The sequence below is a fragment of the Pelodiscus sinensis genome, unplaced genomic scaffold (genome assembly GCF_049634645.1).
Source record: "Pelodiscus sinensis isolate JC-2024 unplaced genomic scaffold, ASM4963464v1 ctg55, whole genome shotgun sequence".
NCBI classification, from domain to species: domain Eukaryota; kingdom Metazoa; phylum Chordata; order Testudines; family Trionychidae; genus Pelodiscus; species Pelodiscus sinensis.
In genome coordinates this window covers 489,724-508,997 of record NW_027465994.1, presented here as the reverse complement: position 1 = coordinate 508,997, position 19,274 = coordinate 489,724, and the positions used below count along the sequence as shown (strand labels likewise).

Sequence of the window (19,274 nt, the reverse complement as noted above, 5' to 3'; positions counted from 1 at the left end):
AAGTGGGTCTGGCCCACGAAAGCTCATCACCTAATAAACCATCTTGTTAGTCTTTAAAGTGCTACATTGTCCTGCATTTTGCTTCAGCTACCCCAGACTAACACGGCTACATCTCTACCACTTGGTCTTTCATGGATTGAGAGTCAGTCCCAACCTGCGGTAGCCCAGGGTGAAAATGACAATTGCTTAGAGCCTATCTTTTGAGGTGGCACTGACGTGGGCATCGTCAGTGTACTGAAGTTCTACCACTGATGATGTTGTGGTCTTGGTCTTGGCTCTGAAGCGGACCAGATTGAAGAGGCTACCATTTGTCCTGGAGGTTATTTTGACTCCATCTGGGAGGTCATCTCCAATAATCTGGAGCATAGCACCTACATCATTTAATATCTTTTTGGTATCACACACCCTTGTTTGACGCCAGTCCTTATGTCAATTGGTTCAGTTGCATTGCCATTATTGTGTATCACAGTCTGCATGTAGTTGTGTAAGAGATGTATAATACACATTTTGATTGACAGCCAAAGTGTCACAGGATCTTCCAGAGGGCCTCGCGGTTGATGGAGTCAAATGCTTTTGTCAAATCGAAGAATGCCATATACAGAGGGTGATGTTGCTCCCAACACTTCTCTTGTATTAGGCAGGCAGAAAATATCTTATCAGTTGTTCCTTGTCATGGTTGGAAGCCACATTGTGACTCTGGAAGGACTTCTTCAGCCAGTGGAAGGAGATGGTTCAGAAGGACTTTGGTGAGATTTTTATCTGTGGTTGAGAGCAAGGAGATCTCTCGGTAGTTTCCACGGCCCATCTTGTCACTCTTCTTAAAGATGGTCACTATGATGGCGTATCTGAGCTCACTGGGTATGGTTTCCTCTCTCCAGATGATCAGAATGAGGCAGTATAGGCACAACAGCAGAGATGGTCCTCCCTGCTTGATTATTTAAGCAGGGATTCCATCAGTGCCTGTGGCCTTGCTGTGTTTTGTGTTTTTTTTTTTTTTTTTTTTTTGGGTGACCGCTTGGATCTCACAGATGGAGTGTTTATGATCCAGATTGACATGGACACAGAGGCTGGTGAGCATGTTGAAAATGCTGTCGTCAACAGTTGCATCACGGTTGAACAGGTGGCTGAAGTGTTCCAGCCACAGGCTGTTGATGCCGTTTTTGGTCTTAATAAGCAATGTCCCATCTGCTGATCCCAGTTTTGATGGTCCATACATTGCCCTAACAGCATCGAAGAACTCATGACTATGGTTAGAATTGGTATAGGACTGTATTTCCTTTGCTTTGTCTCTCCACCAGTTGTTTTTAAGGACTCTTAATTCTTTGTTGTACTTCAGCCTTTGCAAGCTTATAATCGTGTTTCTTCTGCTGAGATGAGGAGAGTTGCTATTTCAGGCTTTGAGCGCTCTGCATTTAACATCAGTTAGGTCTGGATCTCCTTATCATTAGTTTTAAACCAATCCTGGTTCCTTAGCTTGGTGTATCCAAGGGTTTCACCATAAGTTTCCAGGACAGCAGTTTTCAGAAATGACTATGCATGGAGACAATCCTATGGTGGATTTTGGCTACGTAACTTGTTGCTAAGGCAATGTTGGAAGATAAGCCTTGTTTCAGGGTCGAGTAACGTGGACATCAGCATGGTCCTGAGACTGGACAATGACATAATCAAGCAGGTGCCAGTGTCCTGATCGTGGGTGTTGCCAGGAGGACTTGAAACAGTTCTTCTGCTGGAACAGAGTGTTCATTATAACTAGACCATGGTCAGCACAGAGTGTAAGAAGGAGGTGACCATTGGAGTTCATTTTTCCTACACCTTCCCTCCCAAGGACACCATTCTACAGGTATTCCACAAGTAGGTCAGTACCTACTCTGGCATTGAAATCCCTGAGAGGTACCAGCTTGTCCTCTCTAGGGACACCTCTGAGGATGCTATCGAGGTGTGTATAGAAAAATTCTTTGGTATCTTTCATGGCTTGTAGGATGGCAGTGTGAGCGCTGACTACTGTTGGGAACTGGTTGTTAGCCAGCCTAAGGCGCAGCGTCATTAGATGTTCGCTGACACCAGTAGGGTGTTCATTGAGGCTACACATTAGGCTATTCTTAATAGCAAAGTCGACACTAAGCATGCGGTGCTCGTCTTCGCGTTTACTTCTCCAAATGAAGGTATAGCCACCACGGATTTCTTTAATCTGACTCTTATTGGCTAGTTGAGTCTCACTCAAAGCAGCGATATCGATGTTGAACCTCTGTGACGTAGTGGGGGTACCTGGCTGGTTTCTATGCTGCTGGCTCTGGGGTAACCCCCACTGGCTGCCGTGGGTACCACGACCCAGCAAAACAGGATGAGTCACTATGTAAACCAGTGGCCAGACACCCCCCATGGAGAGGAACAAAGGAAGGTGGAATGCTGCCTTGGCTGGGGGGCAGGGCTGGAAGTTAGTGAGTTGGTTGGTGGCTGTCTGTGAGGATGGATGAGACAGCCTAGGGAGAGGAGCTGGAGTTTAGGGGCCCAGTCTCCCCCCAACTCAAGGGGGCCTGAGGCGTCCTAGCCCAGTTCTGTGACCAGACTACATCTGTGCTATGCTGTATCCTGGAGAGGCAATAAACTTCCTCTATTCCACTGGCCGGTGCAGTCTGTTTGTGCCATCTCGGGGTGCAGGAGACGGGGAACCCCCAACACGCCGTCACACTGGTGTCAGGGGTGGGATGCACTGCACCCCGTGGATGAAGCTCCCAGCGGCAAGCGACAAGGCGCTGTAGAAGCAAGAGCCCTGGAGCCAGGCGTGCTGGAGACAGAGCGAAGCGGTTCCTGGGAATCGTGGGGCGCTGCAGCACTAGACTGGTGAGTCTGCACCGAGGGGCCCAGCGGGCAGATGGCCTACGCCCGACTCTTGAAGGCAGAGCTGGTGGGGCTGTGCAGAGAGAGGGGCTTGCCTGTGCGGAAAGCAACCAAGGCCCAGCTGATTACCCAGCTGGAAGAGAATGACCAGCCACGGGGCCAGGATCTTGTCCCCAGGGGAAGCAGCCAGACCCCCCCTGAGAGTGTGTCGGGCTCAGAGAGGGGGAGGAGCGCTGGAACCCACCGGAGAGATGAGACAGCGTCTCCCGGGAGGCCTGCAAGCCGTAGCCCATCTAGGGCAGGGGCCAGCCCAGCGGAGCTGCGGCGGCTGGAGATCCAGCTGCGGATGAAGGAATTGGAAGTACAGGACAGAGAGAAGGAACGCCAGGACCGAGAGAAGGAGCGCCAGGACCGAGAGAGGCAGCGACAGCATGAGCTGGCCATGGCAGAGCGGAGAACCTGCGGGGCCCCGGCTGCGCCAAGAGTGGATGGGCCCCAGAGTCCCGGGGATGCCAGGCGCTTGGAGAGGCTCACAGTGGCCCAATTGAAGGACGTGGGCGACATAGACGGGTTCCTCAGCTCCTTTGAGAGGGCCTGTGGGCTGCAACAGGTCCCCCCAGCTGACTGGCTGCAGGAGCTCGTCCCCGCACTGAACCAGGAGGCGGCCGGAGTGCTCAGTCAGCTGGAGGACCTACAGCCAGGGGATTACAACCGAGTCAAGGAGGCCCTGCTGCACAAGTTCGGGCTGACCCCCGAGATGTACAGGAAGAAGTTCCGGGGGGTACAGAAAGGGCCACGGGAGACCTATGTGGACCTGGCCTCCCGCCTGGCGCAATACTGCCGCAAGTGGGTGTCTGGAGTCGGAGCCCAGACCGCAGAGGAGCTGCTCAAGCTGGTCATGATGGAGCAGCTCTATGAAGCGTGCCCACCCAAACTGAGGCTGTGGCTCAAGGACCGGAGACCAGAGAACCCCCAGGAGGCCGGGAGACTGGCGGATGAGTTCACGGAGAGCCGGTCCGGGGGTGAACGGGAGTCCCGGAGAGAAAGAGAATCGCGCAGAGACCGGTTCTCGGCGGAGCAACGGAGAGAGACACCTCCGAGGCGAGCCCCAGGGGCCAGGACCAGTCGTCGATACCCCAGAAAACCAGCCAGGGCCCGGGCAGAGCCGACCCGAATGGGCCCACAGAACCTAACTTGCCATCGCTGTGGGCAACGAGGCCACAAGAGGGCTCAATGCACCAGGCGCAAGAACAGGTCCCATGACCTGGGACGTTCCAGGGTTAACTGGCTGGGGCGGGAGGAAGGGCAGGCTGCCCCAGTGGCAGGGGCTGGCCGGCAAACCTCAGCTCAGAGAGAGGGGAAGGATGCTCAGTGCACCTCCCCTGGGAGGTCTGACCCTCGGGAGACAGATTTATCCGTGCACCGGGTGGGGGCGGGGCGGCCCCTACGGAGGGACTGCCTCGTACCCCTGGAGGTGGATGGCAGGAAGGTGACGGGTTTCTGGGACACGGGGGCGGAGGTGACGCTGGCCCGGCCCGACATAGTGGCCCCAGCCCGAGAGACCCTGGCCAGAGATCAAGGCCAGTGGAAGGGTGGGTGTGACCCCCGAGGACAGGCCTGTGCCAGTCGCCCTGGAGCGGGGCGGCGAGTGGACAGAGGGAAGCCAATTCATGTGGGGCCTCGCCACGGCCGGCCCGAGTCAAGGGGAGCACCCATGTCCCCGGGGCGGGTTCCCACGCAGAGGACCCGAACTTCCCTAGGTCACGAGCGGAGTGACCCTGCTCAGTTCGCTCTCGGAGGGGGGAGAACTGTGACGTAGTGGGGGTACCTGGCTGGTTTCTATGCTGCTGGCTCTGGGGTAACCCCCACTGGCTGCCGTGGGTACCACGACCCAGCAAAACAGGATGAGTCACTATGTAAACCAGTGGCCAGACACCCCCCATGGAGAGGAACAAAGGAAGGTGGAATGCTGCCTTGGCTGGGGGGCAGGGCTGGAAGTTAGTGAGTTGGTTGGTGGCTGTCTGTGAGGATGGATGAGACAGCCTAGGGAGAGGAGCTGGAGTTTAGGGGCCCAGTCTCCCCCCAACTCAAGGGGGCCTGAGGCGTCCTAGCCCAGTTCTGTGACCAGACTACATCTGTGCTATGCTGTATCCTGGAGAGGCAATAAACTTCCTCTATTCCACTGGCCGGTGCAGTCTGTTTGTGCCATCTCGGGGTGCAGGAGACGGGGAACCCCCAACACGCCGTCACAACCTCCTCAACTCTCGGGCAATGAGAGCTGTTCCATGTGCAGGCCAGTCAGACTTGTCGCTGCCCATCAGTGTCCTGACATTCCAGATTCTAAATCTAAGTATAAAATGTTTTTCTCTTCTTCTCCCTGCAAATTGAAATGTCTCTCCCTGGCTGCAGTTACCAGGCAGGTTGGGTTGACACAGACTATTTTTAGGGCATCTTTTCTAGTCCCTTCCCCGTTTGGGGTAAGCAGAGCGGATCCTAAATAGGGCTGCTCAGTCACAGCTACAGGGGCACACTTCTGTCTCATCCAAGTGCACAGTGACCATCTTTCAGCTGCCACCTCTGTGCCAGGTTTTGAATAGAGGCTTTCAGCCGCACAAGCCTGCCTCCGTTGTCACTTGCTGAATGACTTTAGTCATGAAAAGAGAAGGAAGTAGAAGCGGTTATCCAAGAGAGAGCCTGTGCGTGAGTGTTTTATGTGGCGATGCTGTTGCACGTCAGTGACTACACAATGCTTGACCAAGGCACAGCCTGGAACCAATGGCAAGGAGGTCTAAGATGACTGGGGGGTTGTGTCTCATCTGCCCAAAGCCTGTCTGGGTCTCAGGTCATCTGCCATCTCCCCAAGGATGATCTGCTGTTGGCCACTGCAAGGATGGGGAAGGATGTTCTCCTCACCAGCCAAAGAATCTTTGGCTGTCTGCTGTCTACTTGTATGGTGGTCAGCTGATTGGCCAAGACTAGGAACCCTAAGTTCACCCGCCACCATGTCCAAGCAGCTATGAGGAGGCAACCATACGAGTTGAGCATGGTGTGCGGACCAGTGCAGTTTGACCGTCTGAAAAAGGCAGGCGTGGCTGCCTTGCTGCAAAGGTACAACTGCTCCACCAACACCCCAACACACCAGAAGTCATTGCACAACTCCGGTACAGTTGACTTCGACCGTGGCACTGGCCCCTCACCGTCCTTGGAGATGGACCCCACCTCGACCCCGGTACCAGCATCAACACTGACACAAGACACTTAAGTGGCACCAGCCCCTGCGTTGGGTCCCTCTGCAACTACAACTCAGCTGTCGGGTGGTCTGGCACTGCTGCCTGCTATGCCACTGCCTCCTCCCTGGCACTGAGGAAAGCCAAGTCCATTGTCCGGCATGCACCTGAACATAGGACACTGGCTGCGACAGCTACTGCACTGCCCTGGTCAACCTCCAAATACTCTGCTGATTTGGAGGCGGAGTCTGCCATGTCATCATGGGGTTCCAGGTCAAGGTCACTGCACAGGTCCTATTCCTGGCACAGTTCCCGGCACTGGAGTGTGTCATTGCGGACACAGCAACAGCCCTGGCCTCTGCAGCCAACTCTTGCACAGCCAGTGCAGCAGTCCTGGCCACCCCAGTGGCAGGCCCCTGGTCAGAGGTCTTTCTGTATCCCCTGGGCTTACCATCAGAGTCAGGGCACGGGACCCTCTAGACCAGAGTCCATTTACTTTGGGCCAAGGGCTCCTCCTTTGGTGACCCCAATGACCTGTTTCCCTACATCAGCTCAGTCCTTGCCCCAAGGGCTAGCCTCACCTTGGCCCTTGGTGGAGAGAGGGCCACGCGTGACTCAGCCTTCCACATTGGCATCCTCGGTAGCTTTCTAGGCCCCATTGCAGGACTGTGACCCAGAGGAAGTGGGCCTGAAGGGGTTATCCTCCTCTTCCTCAGATGAGGCTTTTGGCAGAGCACTTCCATACATGTCCTCCATGGATGTGAGGTTGCACCAGGACCTCTTCTGTCACCTGGCCCAGAGTTTGGAGGTCCAGGCTGAAAAGGTGTCGGATGACTCGGACCCGACAATTGACACTTTGCAGACTGACGCCCCTACTAGGGTGGCTCTGCCCCTCAATAAGACCGTGACAAAGACCATGAAGACCTTTTTGCAAACTCCGGTCTCCATCCCGCTGACTGACAAGAAGGTCTAGCAATGGGACTTTGCTCATTCCCCTCTTGTGGCACACCTCTTCTTCCATCCCCCGTTGGGGTTCCTGGTTGTCCTGGTGGTTAACCAACGGAATTAGCAGGGGCAGCCGGGTCCAATGTCTAAAAGTAGGGATGCCAAAAAGGTGGACTACTGGGCAGGAATGCCTATGCCTTGTGTGGGGTCTGCAGCTTCGCATAGTGAAATAGCAGGTACTGCTGAGTCGTTGTGCTTACCCATTGCAGCCCATGTTTTGTAAGTTCATTGAGCTTATTGCCCCAAGTTTAAGTCCCTCTCTGAGGAGGGTAGTCTCTCAGGCAGCCTTCCAGGTGGCACTGGATGCCGCAGACGTGGCAGCCTGCGCCATGGCCATGGGCCTTGTGTTATGCCACGGTTCGTGGCTACAGGTGTCTGCGGTGCCTCCAGAGCCCCAGGCTACCATCCAAAACCTCCTTTTGAGGGTCTCACCCTGTTTTCAGAGCAGACTGACCATCGTCTGCATGGCCTTATGGATACCTGGGCCACATTTAAATCCCCTCTATTATTAAAGTGATTTTCCCCCTTTATTCAGCTCTAGTGAGGCCACATCTGGGGTATTGCATCCAGTTCTGGGGCCCCCACTATAGAAAGGATGTGGATGTATTGGAGAGGGTCCAGGGGAGGCAACCAAAATGATGAGAGGACTGGAGCACATGACTTATGAGGAGAAGCTGAGGGAGCTGCATTTGTTTAGTCTGCAGAAGCGAAGAGTGAGGGGGGATTTGATAGCAGCCTTCAACTTCCTGAAGGGAGGTTCCAAAGAGGATGGAGAGAGGCTGTTCTCAGTAGTGACGGATGGTAGAACAAGGAGCAATTGTCTCAAGTTACAGCGGGGGAGATCTAGGTTGGATATTAGGGAAAACTATTTCCCTAGGAGGGTGGTGAAGCACTGGAATGGGTTATCTAGGGACATGGTGGAATCTCCTTCCCTAGGGGTTTTTAAGTCTTGCCTGGTTGGGATGATTTAGTCAGGGTTGGTCCTTCTTTGGACAAGGGGCCAGACTCGATGACTCCTGAGATCTCTTCTAGCCCTAGGATTCTATGAGTCTATGATTCTAGGTGCCCTAAAAGGAATGAACAGAATGGAACAGAAGCTAGGGACACCATTCCCACCCATCCTTGCTAATAGCCATTAATAGACCTGTCCTCCATATATTTATTTTGCTTTTTTAAAGCCAGTTATAGTCTTGGACTCCACAGAATTCTTGGGCAAGGTGTCCTTTTAAACATACCATCTATTAATTTCATTTGATCGTTACCCAAAAAATTATTCATTCTCTCTCTCTCTCTCTCACACACACACTCACACTCTCTCTCTCACGCTTCCACTTCATTCATTCACTGATTCACACACTTTCATTCCTGCCCTCAGGCATATGGGTTGCAGAAGGAGCCAAGGCATATTGGTTCTGGAGGGTCTTTCTGCTAATCATGGCTGGAGAACTGGTCAGGAAAGAAAATGGCTGCAGAAAGAGGGGTTTTGCCACATGCTCTCTCCTTTTGTTGCCTCTGTACAACCCTTGTGACTCATCTACATCCCTCACTAGAGAGCATGGCCAGACTTCCTGGCTATGTCTACACTGCAAGGTTTTTGCACAAAAACCCATAGAGCGTCCACACCTCATATGCACTTTTGCACAAGGAAATCAAGAGTAAAATGGCAGAAGAGGGCTTTTTCTGCTGTAAGTATACCTCCTTTTACGAGGCATAACTCCCTTTTGCGCAAGAGTTCTTGCACAAAAAGGCAAGTGTGGACGCTTCAGAGGGTTTCTGTGCAAGAAACCCCTTTGGGAAAAAGTACAGTTGCTCTTATGGCCATTCTATGAATGGCCATCAGAGCTTTCTTGCACAAGAGTGCCCATGCAGCGTGGATGCTCTCTTGCGCAAAAGCACATCGCTTTTGCGATGTGCTTTGAGGTTTGGATGCGCTCTTGCGCAATGAGGTTTTGCGCAAAAACTCTTGCGTAAAAGGCTTTATAGGCGACAAATTGGAACCAGTGTTTGGAAATAAAGAGCTAGAACCTCTCAAGTAATGACAACAGTGGGTACCAGATACTGAGTCAGTCAGGACTGCCTGTGCTCATCCTCATGTGGAAGTGGGAATCACCATGCACACCGAATCAAGGCAGTTAAACTATAAAGCCCAGTGGTCGGAAATGGACAAGCCCTTCTCTAGCAGGGGTATGCAGTGCACATTCCCCAATTAAAGGTTCTGTGGAGGGTGTCAGAAGTTGCTAGACAGGGTGTTGTGGCATTGGTCCCTCACCCTGGACTATGAGACACCTGTTGAGGCAAAGACCATGCTGTTAAATCTCTTTCTTGTGGTGTCTTTTACAGAGAGGGCTTCCTCGTGGGAACTGATCTCCACTCCTAGGATTCACCTTCTGGACAGCACAGGTTTCAGTTGCCACCACTCCCATGTAAGTCTGTCTCCTTGCAGTCAAGATAGCTGCCTCCCATCCCAAACACTGGCCACAGACCTGCTTAGCTTGGGGAAGGCTTTTGGGCCCCCCACCAAAAGGCACTGCTACTCATCCTCAGGGGCTGATGATTGCTTGTACTGGAAACCCCTTGGCTCGAAAGCATGGATGACTACCAAGCATTGGGGCAGTAGTGAAAAAAGTAGTTTGGAAGAGCAGCACCTGATCCCAGACCATGGAGCTTGCAGTTTCAGGTTTGACCAAAGGCCCAGGTGCATCTCTCTTCAGCATGTGCAAGGTTGTGATGGCAGTAGCTCCCCTTTTCTCCGTCTGGTCCTATCCCAGGAATCCCCAATCAGCAGGTTATGGGAGAATGAGAAGACTTTGTAGCTGTTACTTTTGCAACAATGCTTTTCCTTACCACCTGTCTGGTTCCTGCCTTCCCCTGGAAGTCTGCTTCCTCCACTCCAGAACTGCTAGGTGCCAACATGGCCTTTCATGCAGCTAGTCAGTGTTGTGACCTGTTAGCAGGAATTGCCTCATGCAATGCCATGATGAGGATGCAAGATGAACCAGGTAGGATTGAAGGAGTGGGGTAAGAAGAGGGAGCCAGGGTGTCTTGGAGAGGGGTTGGTGGGTTTTTTACCAGCTGGAAATAATGACACATATCTCCTGTACAATACAGACCAAATAATTTCTCTCAAGAAACTGAATTCAGCCCCGAACGTGTGGTTAAGCTGCAGTACCCGAAGGTCTCCAGTCTTGCTGTAAATGCGGTGCCACTGGAGAAACACCCCAAGGCCCTAGCGCAGCATGTCAAACTGGCAAGTCCCCGGTGCACGCAGCAGCCTTGGCCTGGGTCCCCGTGAGCCCGGCGCGGCAAGTGCCGCTGCCGACCTGCTTCCTTGGGGCGCGCGCCCGGCGCCGGCCCTTCCTGCCCCGGGAGCGCGCTCGGCCGAGGCCCCGCCCCGCGGGCTGCCAGGGAGGGCGGGGCTCGCGCGCGGAAGTGGCGGCGCTCTGCGCTGCGTCTCTATGGCTGCGCGGCGCGTTCCGCTCCGGGCCGGACGGGGCGCTGCCCAGCGAGCGAGCGAGGGAGCCTGGGGCCCGGCCCGGCCCTTCCGCTTCCTGCTGGGAGTCAGGACCTGGGCCCGGCGGTGAGTGCGGCCTGGGGGCTTCGCGCCCGGCCGGGGGGGCCGCGCAGGGAGCCGCTTGGCGCCCCGGCTCCCGGGCCTGGCTGCGGCGGGGGCGGGGCCCGGGGCGCTCGGTGCCGGCAGGGGCTGGGGGCGGCGGGTTCCGCGGGGCGGGGCGGGGCGGGGCTCGGCTCGGCGGTAGCTGCCATGTCACGGCCCGTCTCTTTGCAGCGCTGCTCAGGGTCCGAGCCGAGCATCCTGCGCGGGGGCTGCGCGGGCCACTCGTGGCGTGGCTCATGGACAGACACAAAGTGAAGCGACAGAGGCTGGACCGGATTTGCGAAGGTAAAAGCCCCTCGCTGAGGCCCGGGCATTGGCTTGAGATGGGGGAACCTGAAACTCCGGTCCTGCGGGCAGGGGCAGCTGGAATGACTCGGTGCTCCACTCTCACTTCTGCTCAGGCTACAGCCTAGAGCCAGAGTATTAGGATTACAATGAATTTGGGACCACCTCTTTAAACCCCATCACTTTTCATCACCCAGTTTTTCTGTTCTTATTGCCATGAATGGAGATTTTTGAAAGGATTTAGAAGATGCAGTAGAGATTTTTCAGTGAGACTGAGAGCTGAGAAAGTGGCTGTTGTGACTATAATGAAACAATATCTAAATAACCTCTCCCCCTCCCCTCTGCAGGACAGGTGGTGCTGCTGCCGCCAAGCAGCCCTGTTTATGGTGATCCCTTGGGCAGCAGCCCCTTCCCACGGCCAGCCCTGGCCAGCATGAGCAGGGGCTGCTGGCCTCAGTGTGGGCTGGTCCAGGACGGAGTGTCTGTTCATTTTAAATGTAGTAAGAGCCTGGCGGCTGGCAGTTCTTACTACATTTAAAATGTAGAGGTGCAGCACGGGTGGTTCTCAGAGCTGGCACAAGCCAGGACTACTCAGTCCCAGCTTGAGACGGCTCCAGGAGCTACCCTCACTGCTTCTTTGCAAAGCAGTCCTTATCAATTAATTATATTGACTATATGATTAGCCAGATAACCACATCTTAACATCCTTAATAAGTATATGAGGCAGGAAGTTCCTGTTAGGAGCCCTCTAAAAAGGTGCTAAATTTGATCCAGGGCCTAGAAGGGAAAGCAGAATGTGAGCAGCTGGGGATATAAGGAATTGTGAAGAAAAAGCCCTGCTGTTAACCCATTGTTGCTTGACCTCATTTTTTAGGAGTCCCTTTCTGTTACATGATATATGAAATGAATTGAGGGAAGTTTCTAGGAAGAGAATTCTGTAACGATATTGAGACCCTTGTTACACTTGTGTGCATACGTGATTTTTCACATTCAGCACACTTAATAAAAATGTTCTGAACCTTGTTTCTGATGAGGTTTCTCATTCTGGGTCCTCACTCAAAACTTTCTGCTCTGTCTTCTACACACCAGAGGCCTAGATATTTCTACTCTGGCTTCTTTTTCCTATGTTTCTTCTGAGCTTGTTGTTGCTTTCACATTCTCATTGACCAGTTTCTTCTTTAGTGTTCTACTGTGGAAGTGTAGCCTCTTGTACCCTGCTGGATCAGTATGGTCTTGTATAAACTCCCTTGCTCATGTTAATTATGAGCTCCAGAATTCACTTCTCTTCTGCACAGCTGTTCACTATTGTCTTTGTCTCTAGGTATACGGCCTCCTATTGTGAATGGCCCAATGCCAGCCCGACCACTGGTTGCACTCCTGGATGGGAGGGATTGTACTGTGGAAATGCCCATCTTGAAGGATGTCGCTACAGTGGCTTTCTGTGATGCTCAGTCAACTCAGGAAATCCATGAGAAGGTAGGAAGATGAAATGAGCCACTGTGGGGATGGATCTGACCACCTCTGTGCCACTCTAGATGTGCAGGAGTAGGGAATGGTTCTCAGATGGGTATGCTTTCTGTTCATGGCTGTAGGTGCTGAATGAGGCTGTGGGAGCTCTGATGTACCACACCATCACCTTATCCCGCCAGGATCTGGAGAAGTTCAAAGCCCTCCGAGTCATTGTGCGTATTGGCAGTGGCTACGACAATGTGGACATCAAGTCAGCTGCAGAATTAGGTATGATGACCACAATATGTCTGTTTTGGAATGAAAAGTCGATGTATACATCTGTGCGACCCATCGGGGTTCTGTGTGTGGCCCATGCACCCCTTCACTCCCACACACTACTCGCTTGCCCCATCTCTCTATCACTCTGGGGCCCTGCACTTACCTAGTCCTCTTCTTCTGTGAATCAGCTGATTCACACCCCGTCCCCTTGCTCCCAGAGCTTGAATGCTGCGAATCAGCTGATTTGATTTGCTGTGTTCAAGCTCTGGGGAAGGAGAAGAGCAGGGACATGGCACAAATCAGCTGATTCACAGGGGTCTGGAAATGCTGTGATGGAGAGTAGAAAAAGGGATGGGGCAGGCTTGGGGGAGGAGGTAGAGAAGAGGCTGGGTGGGGGTTTGAGGGAGAGGGTAGAGTGGCGGCAGTGACTGCAGCAGAGAGGAGCGTTGAATGCCTGTGACAAAATGAGAAGTGATGCATATTTGAAGCAAGGGCACATACGATGTTTGTGCTGATTGCACATATCATCATGAGAGCCAAGCACTCCCTCTGCTTCATTGTTACTTTTGTCAACAATTTAATTTGCTCTTTATAATGGATTCTTTTGTGATGAAGAGGAAGAATCAAGTGCCATGTATTTAATCTTAATCTTGGAATCCGGTTAGTGCACATGCCAAGTTTCAATGTTGTGGCCCAGTGAGATGAAGGGTCACTCATCTCCCAGTTACTAGCTTGGGTTGCCCGTCACAGATCTGATCTATATTTGAGACAGTTGGTCCATCCATCCATGCATCCAACAGTCTGCCTCTGTTCGAGAATTCCTCCTAAATAGTAAGTGCTAGAACTACCACATTTGTTATACAGCTTCCTCTTACCTCTAGTTCAAGCATGGTAAGGGTTTGGTTGTGCCAGGAAAATGGGATGTACCTGAAATGGGGTTGCTTTTCATAAAGCCATACGGAAAAGAGACAATCACCAGGTAGGTGAAAGGGCTGGTGGCATGCCCTCCCCCAGTCTAGTGCTACCACAGCCTCTAGCCTCCCACCCCCCGAGTTGTATTCAAGGAAGGGTGGGAGAGGCTGAATCTCCCTCCACCCCCACCCCATCAGGGAGCGAGGGGAAAGTGCAGTTTGTTGCATTCCTCACTCTGGCTGGGGAGCATAGGGGACAGATGAACTTTGGCTTGCCCCTGCTGGGGGACATGCACCTCTCCCTCTGCTGTGTCCCCTGGAGCTGTAGCGGCTAAGGAGAGATGCTTCTCACCTAATCCCAAGCTACTTCAATGAAAGATGGCTGGGGTAGTCCTCTCTCCCAGCCGCAGCCTGCATCCTGAACCCCTTCATCCCAAGAGCAATGCTTTAAATGAAGCAGGAATGTTTTCATTTTATTTTCCAAAATAATAATAATAATAATTAAGTTAAGGACCTGAGCAACATACTTCTTTTTCTGCTTTGTTCTTGAGAAACCAGGCCTGTGCTGGTCAACATACATAAAAGAATTTTAGAGAGAACTGTTCAGGATGGAGCTTCTTTTCGTGGGCACAAAAGCTTATGATACCAGCTATATGGTTTGTTAGTCTATAAAGTGCTACCGGACCATTTGTTGTTTTTTAAGTTTACAAGGAAAGAACTGAGCTATTGGACAAGTTTATTTCAAATATTTAGTAATAATCACTATATGCCTTTCCAATAGATTGATATGTAACTACGTTCTGGGACAGGGAATAGATGGAGTAAGGATGTCAGATAATTTGGGTTTGAGTGAGAGTAGCGATTGATACTCCAACTGCTTGTGGGCGGTGGCGAAAGGATACAAATTAGGGATGTAAAAGCTTACCTGTTCCTGTTAATTGGTTGGGGCTGGAGCAGCTTCCCACCCCTGTTCTAGACACTGCTGCTTGTGCTTTTTGTACATCTCTGCTCTGATTTTGCCACATTTCTGTGGTGGTAGTACAATTAGAAGCAAGGCATTTTAGGAGATTGTCCTTAAGACTGAGGGGAACTTCTCCACCCCAATACAAAGGTGAAGTCTCAAACAGGGATATTTGGGTTGGTAGAGTGTGCAACCTTAATCTCATGCTCCAGGACTATTGCTGTCTTTTAGCCATCGTGTTGTATGAGGAGAGTTGGCAGCAGAAATGCTATAGGCTAGGCTGGGAATCTCATTTGTATCTCCTCTTTCTAGGCATTGCAGTTTGCAACATTCCTTCCTCTTCTGTGGAGGAGACGGCTGACTCTACCCTCTGTCACATCTTGAACCTGTATCGCCGGGTTACTTGGCTTCATCAGGCTATGCGGGAAGGAAACCGAGCCTCAAGCATGGAGCAAATTCGAGAGGTGGCAGGAGGTGCTGTGCGTATCCGTGGTGAAACTTTGGGCATCATTGGCCTTGGTAAGAAATGGTGACTGTTAAACTAAACAGGGAGCCTTGAAAGCTACTGAGAATGTTGGTGTCACTTGCTGGCTCAGAAATAGATAGTTACAGTGGCTGTTAACAAGTGCAACACTAGCTAGATTCTGTAAACATCAGACTTCTAACTTATATCACCAGTGCCCTAGGCTGCAATGCTGCTGCTCCCAGAAGTTGGGCAGTAGTCATGATAGTAAGATCTCTTCTTTTCTGCTATTCCACTGATTAGAAAAATGGAAAGCTTCAGACAACTACAACTGGAAGGGCTACGTCACCATGTGTACCAGCCCCTGCTCCCCAGTCTGTCTGTAGGGCCTTTGGATCAAGGGGCAGACCTGGCATTGGGAGCTCTTTGTTTCTCCAATGAGCTGAGTACAGTTGGCTGCTGTAGCATGGATGGGGGCTGATTCTTACACTGGGAGCAATACAGAACTATATAAATGACCACTATTTGCTCTGTCATTTCCTTGTAGAACCCATGAGCCCTAGGAATGACCAGGGCTCGACAAACCGTGGCAAAATCCACTCGCCAGCCCCGCACCGCGCATGCGCCAGACCTGCACTGTGCATGCGCGTACCGCCGGTGAACGGGGTGACCGGCTGAAATCTACTCGCCACGGGCGAGTACGTACACGGATTTGTCGAGCCCTGATCCTTTTATCCATACTCCTGTTGGATGTTATGCTTGGGTTGCATTTTGCTTGACGTTAATATGTTTTCTGTTTTGAAGGTCGAGTTGGGCAGGCTGTGGCCCTGAGAGCCAAGCCCTTTGGCTTCAACGTGATTTTCTATGATCCGTATCTGCCAGATGGCGTGGAACGATCCCTGGGGTTACAGCGAATAGGGACACTGCAGGACTTGCTAATGCACAGTGATTGTATCACATTGCACTGCAGTTTGAATGAACATAATCATCACCTCATCAATGACTTCACTATCAAACAGGTGCACCCAGAAGCTTGTCTTTCCCTAAAAGCACTTGAGAAGTGAATGAATAAAAACTGCTGCTTCCACAGAGGCTTGATAATATGTGAATTCTGCTACCTCTTCTGTGTGGTTCCTGCTGTCTGGGCTCTGTGCTGTGCAAAATTTGTTCTTAGGAAATGAACAAGATTGACTCTGAATAATTTCATTTATGAAGAACATTTTAGGTGATTTAGCTTCAAATTACATTTAAAATGAGTAACTGATAATGCTTGGCAAAGCCAGGAATGATTTGGTCCAAGGTGCTGTAAGTGCCTTTGTACAGTGCTCATAATGCCCCTTGATTCCAATCTATGGTACCCTGTGCTAAGCTGGTCTCAGACACTCTTTCTGCCACTCTGCTGATGCCTTTCAATGCTTTCTGGGAATTGAGCACCTCCTGAAAAAAACAGTCCAGTTTTATGCAATTGTGACTTCTGTTTGCACTGATCAGTTGTTCAAGGAATTTGCTGAGAGAGGTAGTGGTCTTTAGGGTGGGAAACCTATGACCTTCTTTTCCTCCTTCCTTTGTTAGGAATTAAATCCACAGACCCAACTGACAAGTGTTCTTCCCTCCAATTGGCTCTTGGAGAGCCTGGCTTCTTTGCTTCTGCTCTTTTTTTTGAGCAGTCTCCTCCAGACTGCATCCTGGCTGCACAGGAAGGCAGGAATTCTCAAACATTCTTTTTTCCCCCCTCCAGATGCGCCATGGCTGCTTTCTGGTGAACACAGCCCGTGGGGGGCTGGTAGATGAGAAGGCCTTGGCACAAGCCTTGAAGGAAGGGAGAATCAGAGGAACAGCACTGGATGTGCATGAGTCTGAACCCTTCAGGTAACACTGCAGCCACATACCTACTACCATCCTGGGGCTCTTCTGCACTGGTTTCAATTGGGTGGTTGTTACACTTGGGGGGGACAGACAGGGAATTTCACTTTCCAGCAGAAACCACATGTTTGTTTTTCCGTCATAGCTTTGCTCAGGGGCCCCTCAAAGATGCTCCCAATGTGATCTGCACCCCTCACACAGCCTGGTACAGTGAGCAGGCTTCCATTGAGTCCAGGGAAGATGCAGCTAAAGAGATCCGCAGAGCTATCACAGGTAACCGGAGAGGTCAGGTCTGCCTGGTGCTCTGCAGCTGCTGCTGGGATGGGAGTGATTAATTGATTTCCTGAGTCAGTGCTATGACGCAGTAACTCCTGACTGTTTTGTTAAAGCTAGGTCTGCTGGGATGGTGCTCGCTGACTCATTTCTAGAGCTGGAATACAAGTCATGGATTGTCTTTGACTTATGAGGGACCTATAACTAATGCTGGAGAGAGATTCTTTACTGCATTGTGCTCCCATTTTCTGCTGGGAGCATTTGTGTCCAATATCTTCTGTGAAAGGTGGGGACAGGCAGTGCTACACAAGGAGCCACTGAGGTCCCGGGGATGGGGAGGGATGATTGATTCATTGAGTATAAGTTCCTTTGAGACTTAGTGCGTTGTGTGTAGGGTCTTGATTTAGATCTCTCCCCACCTCTCTCCTATGGTACTGAGGTAGGAGGCGCTGTTAGGGTCCCTTCTTTACTGCTTTCATGTGCAAATCCTTGGGCATCTGCACTTGCTGTTTGTCTCCTACTATCCTCTGCCCTTGGTGTCACCACAGGTCACATACCTGATACTTTGAGGAACTGTGTTAATAAGGAGTATTTGCTGTTAGCTGCTCAGTGGTCCAGTATTGATCCTGCAGCTGTCCATCCAGAACTCAATGGAGCTGCGGCTTACAGGTGAGAGAAGTAGGCCTTCTGAGTTCTTGTTTAATGTGCAGGTCATTTACTCATGGTTATCTAATACATAAAGACCCCAGCATCCTGTGTAGAGACCTTTCTTAGGCCTCTGAAAATTGCTTTTCCCAGGCAGCATATCTCTTACAAGATGAATGGTGGTGAGTTTTCTTCAGAAATCTGTCAGCTTTGGTTCTTTAGTTGGCCCACAAGCAATAAGGTGCCCTCTGAAAGTAAAGTGATGGTTTGTACCAGCTCTGGGAGTTCAGGAATTGTGGCTCATGTAATTCACTTTCCGGGCATCAGTCCTGCAAGGATTTTGAAAGGTTAAGTGACAGAGGGACCTGTTTGTATGTGATAGCTTGTTGAGTCCATGAAAAGGGATCTGACTCCTGGGAATGAAGAAGTTCTGCATCTCAGCATGGAATTATTGTCTGCATACAGCATTCTTACAGAGCAGTCATGAGGTGAGGGAAAATGTGAGGCATCACAGTCCAGTGGATTGGGCAGAAGACTAAGAATAGGTTTCTGGGGTTTTATTTTTTGGCCCCAAACTTGTGTGATCTTGGGCAGATAGTTTCTCGGGGAAATGAGGTAATGACTCACCTCTTGGAACTGAGCACTGTGACTGACTGGGCCGGGTCTGGGCACTGCTGAGGGCGTCTGCTCAGAGCGAATTGCTCAAACTTGGGGCTCCGTACAGCTCCTGACTGGAGACCTTCCCAAATAGGTCACAAACCAGTCACACTGAGCGCTCCAGCTGCCCATCTGGCCAGCCTCAAGCCTCACGAGCAAAACCACTCTGACTCTCCAGCTCCCTCTGTGCCGCAATCAGCCCCGGGCCTAACACACAGGTGAGGGGTTATAGAACCCAATCTCACCTACCCCCAACGGGTTCTTCCGGTCCCAAGAAACCAGCCACAGGTCCCAGGTCAATTTACACTCTGGATCTTACTCACAAGATCACGCTGGGCCAGATACTGTGTACAGATGTGGTCTCCTCACCTCAAAAAAGATATTTTGGCCTTGGAAAGGGTTCAGAAAAGGGCAACTAAAATGATTAGGGATTTGGAACGGGTCCCATATGAGGAGTGGTTAAAGAGACTGGGACTTTTCAGTTTAGAAAAGAGGAGACTGAGGGGGGATATGATAGAGGTCTATAAAATCATGAGTGGTGTGGAGAGGGCCGATAAAGAAAAGTTATTTATTAGTTCCCTAAACAGAAGAACTAGAGGACACCAAATGAAATTAATGGGGAGCAGGTTTAAAACTAATAAAAGAAATTTCTTCTTCACACAGCGTGTAGTCAACCTGTGGAACTCCTTGCCAGAGGAGGCTGTGAAGGCTAGGACTATAACAGAGTTTAAAGAGAAGCTAGATAATTTCATGGAGGTTAGGTCCATAAAAGGCTGTTAGCCAGCGGATAAAATGGTGTCCTTGG

The 19,274-nt window shown here is 51.3% G+C and overlaps 1 protein-coding gene across 4 annotated transcripts in view; it reads left to right on the top strand.

The window, feature by feature from the left end:
- Positions 1–19,274, top strand: part of LOC102462263 (C-terminal-binding protein 2) — a 33,933-nt gene that overhangs the window by 3,483 nt on the left and 11,176 nt on the right. For 3 of the 4 annotated variants that reach the window (XR_012900106.1, XM_075917898.1, XM_025183922.2), the window contains exons 2-11: positions 9,411–9,493; positions 9,615–9,747; positions 10,855–10,968; positions 12,290–12,444; positions 12,561–12,705; positions 14,881–15,087; positions 15,836–16,050; positions 16,770–16,900; positions 17,040–17,167; positions 17,716–17,836. Coding sequence is in view for 3 of the 4 variants with exons in the window: in XM_075917898.1 (XP_075774013.1) it covers positions 9,729–9,747; positions 10,855–10,968; positions 12,290–12,444; positions 12,561–12,705; positions 14,881–15,087; positions 15,836–16,050; positions 16,770–16,900; positions 17,040–17,167; positions 17,716–17,836 (1,235 nt within the window). In the remaining variant the exon portion in view is untranslated. The remainder of the gene's footprint in view (positions 1–9,410; positions 9,494–9,614; positions 9,748–10,854; positions 10,969–12,289; positions 12,445–12,560; positions 12,706–14,880; positions 15,088–15,835; positions 16,051–16,769; positions 16,901–17,039; positions 17,168–17,715; positions 17,837–19,274) is intronic. The other variant, XM_075917899.1, reaches the window with a different exon arrangement.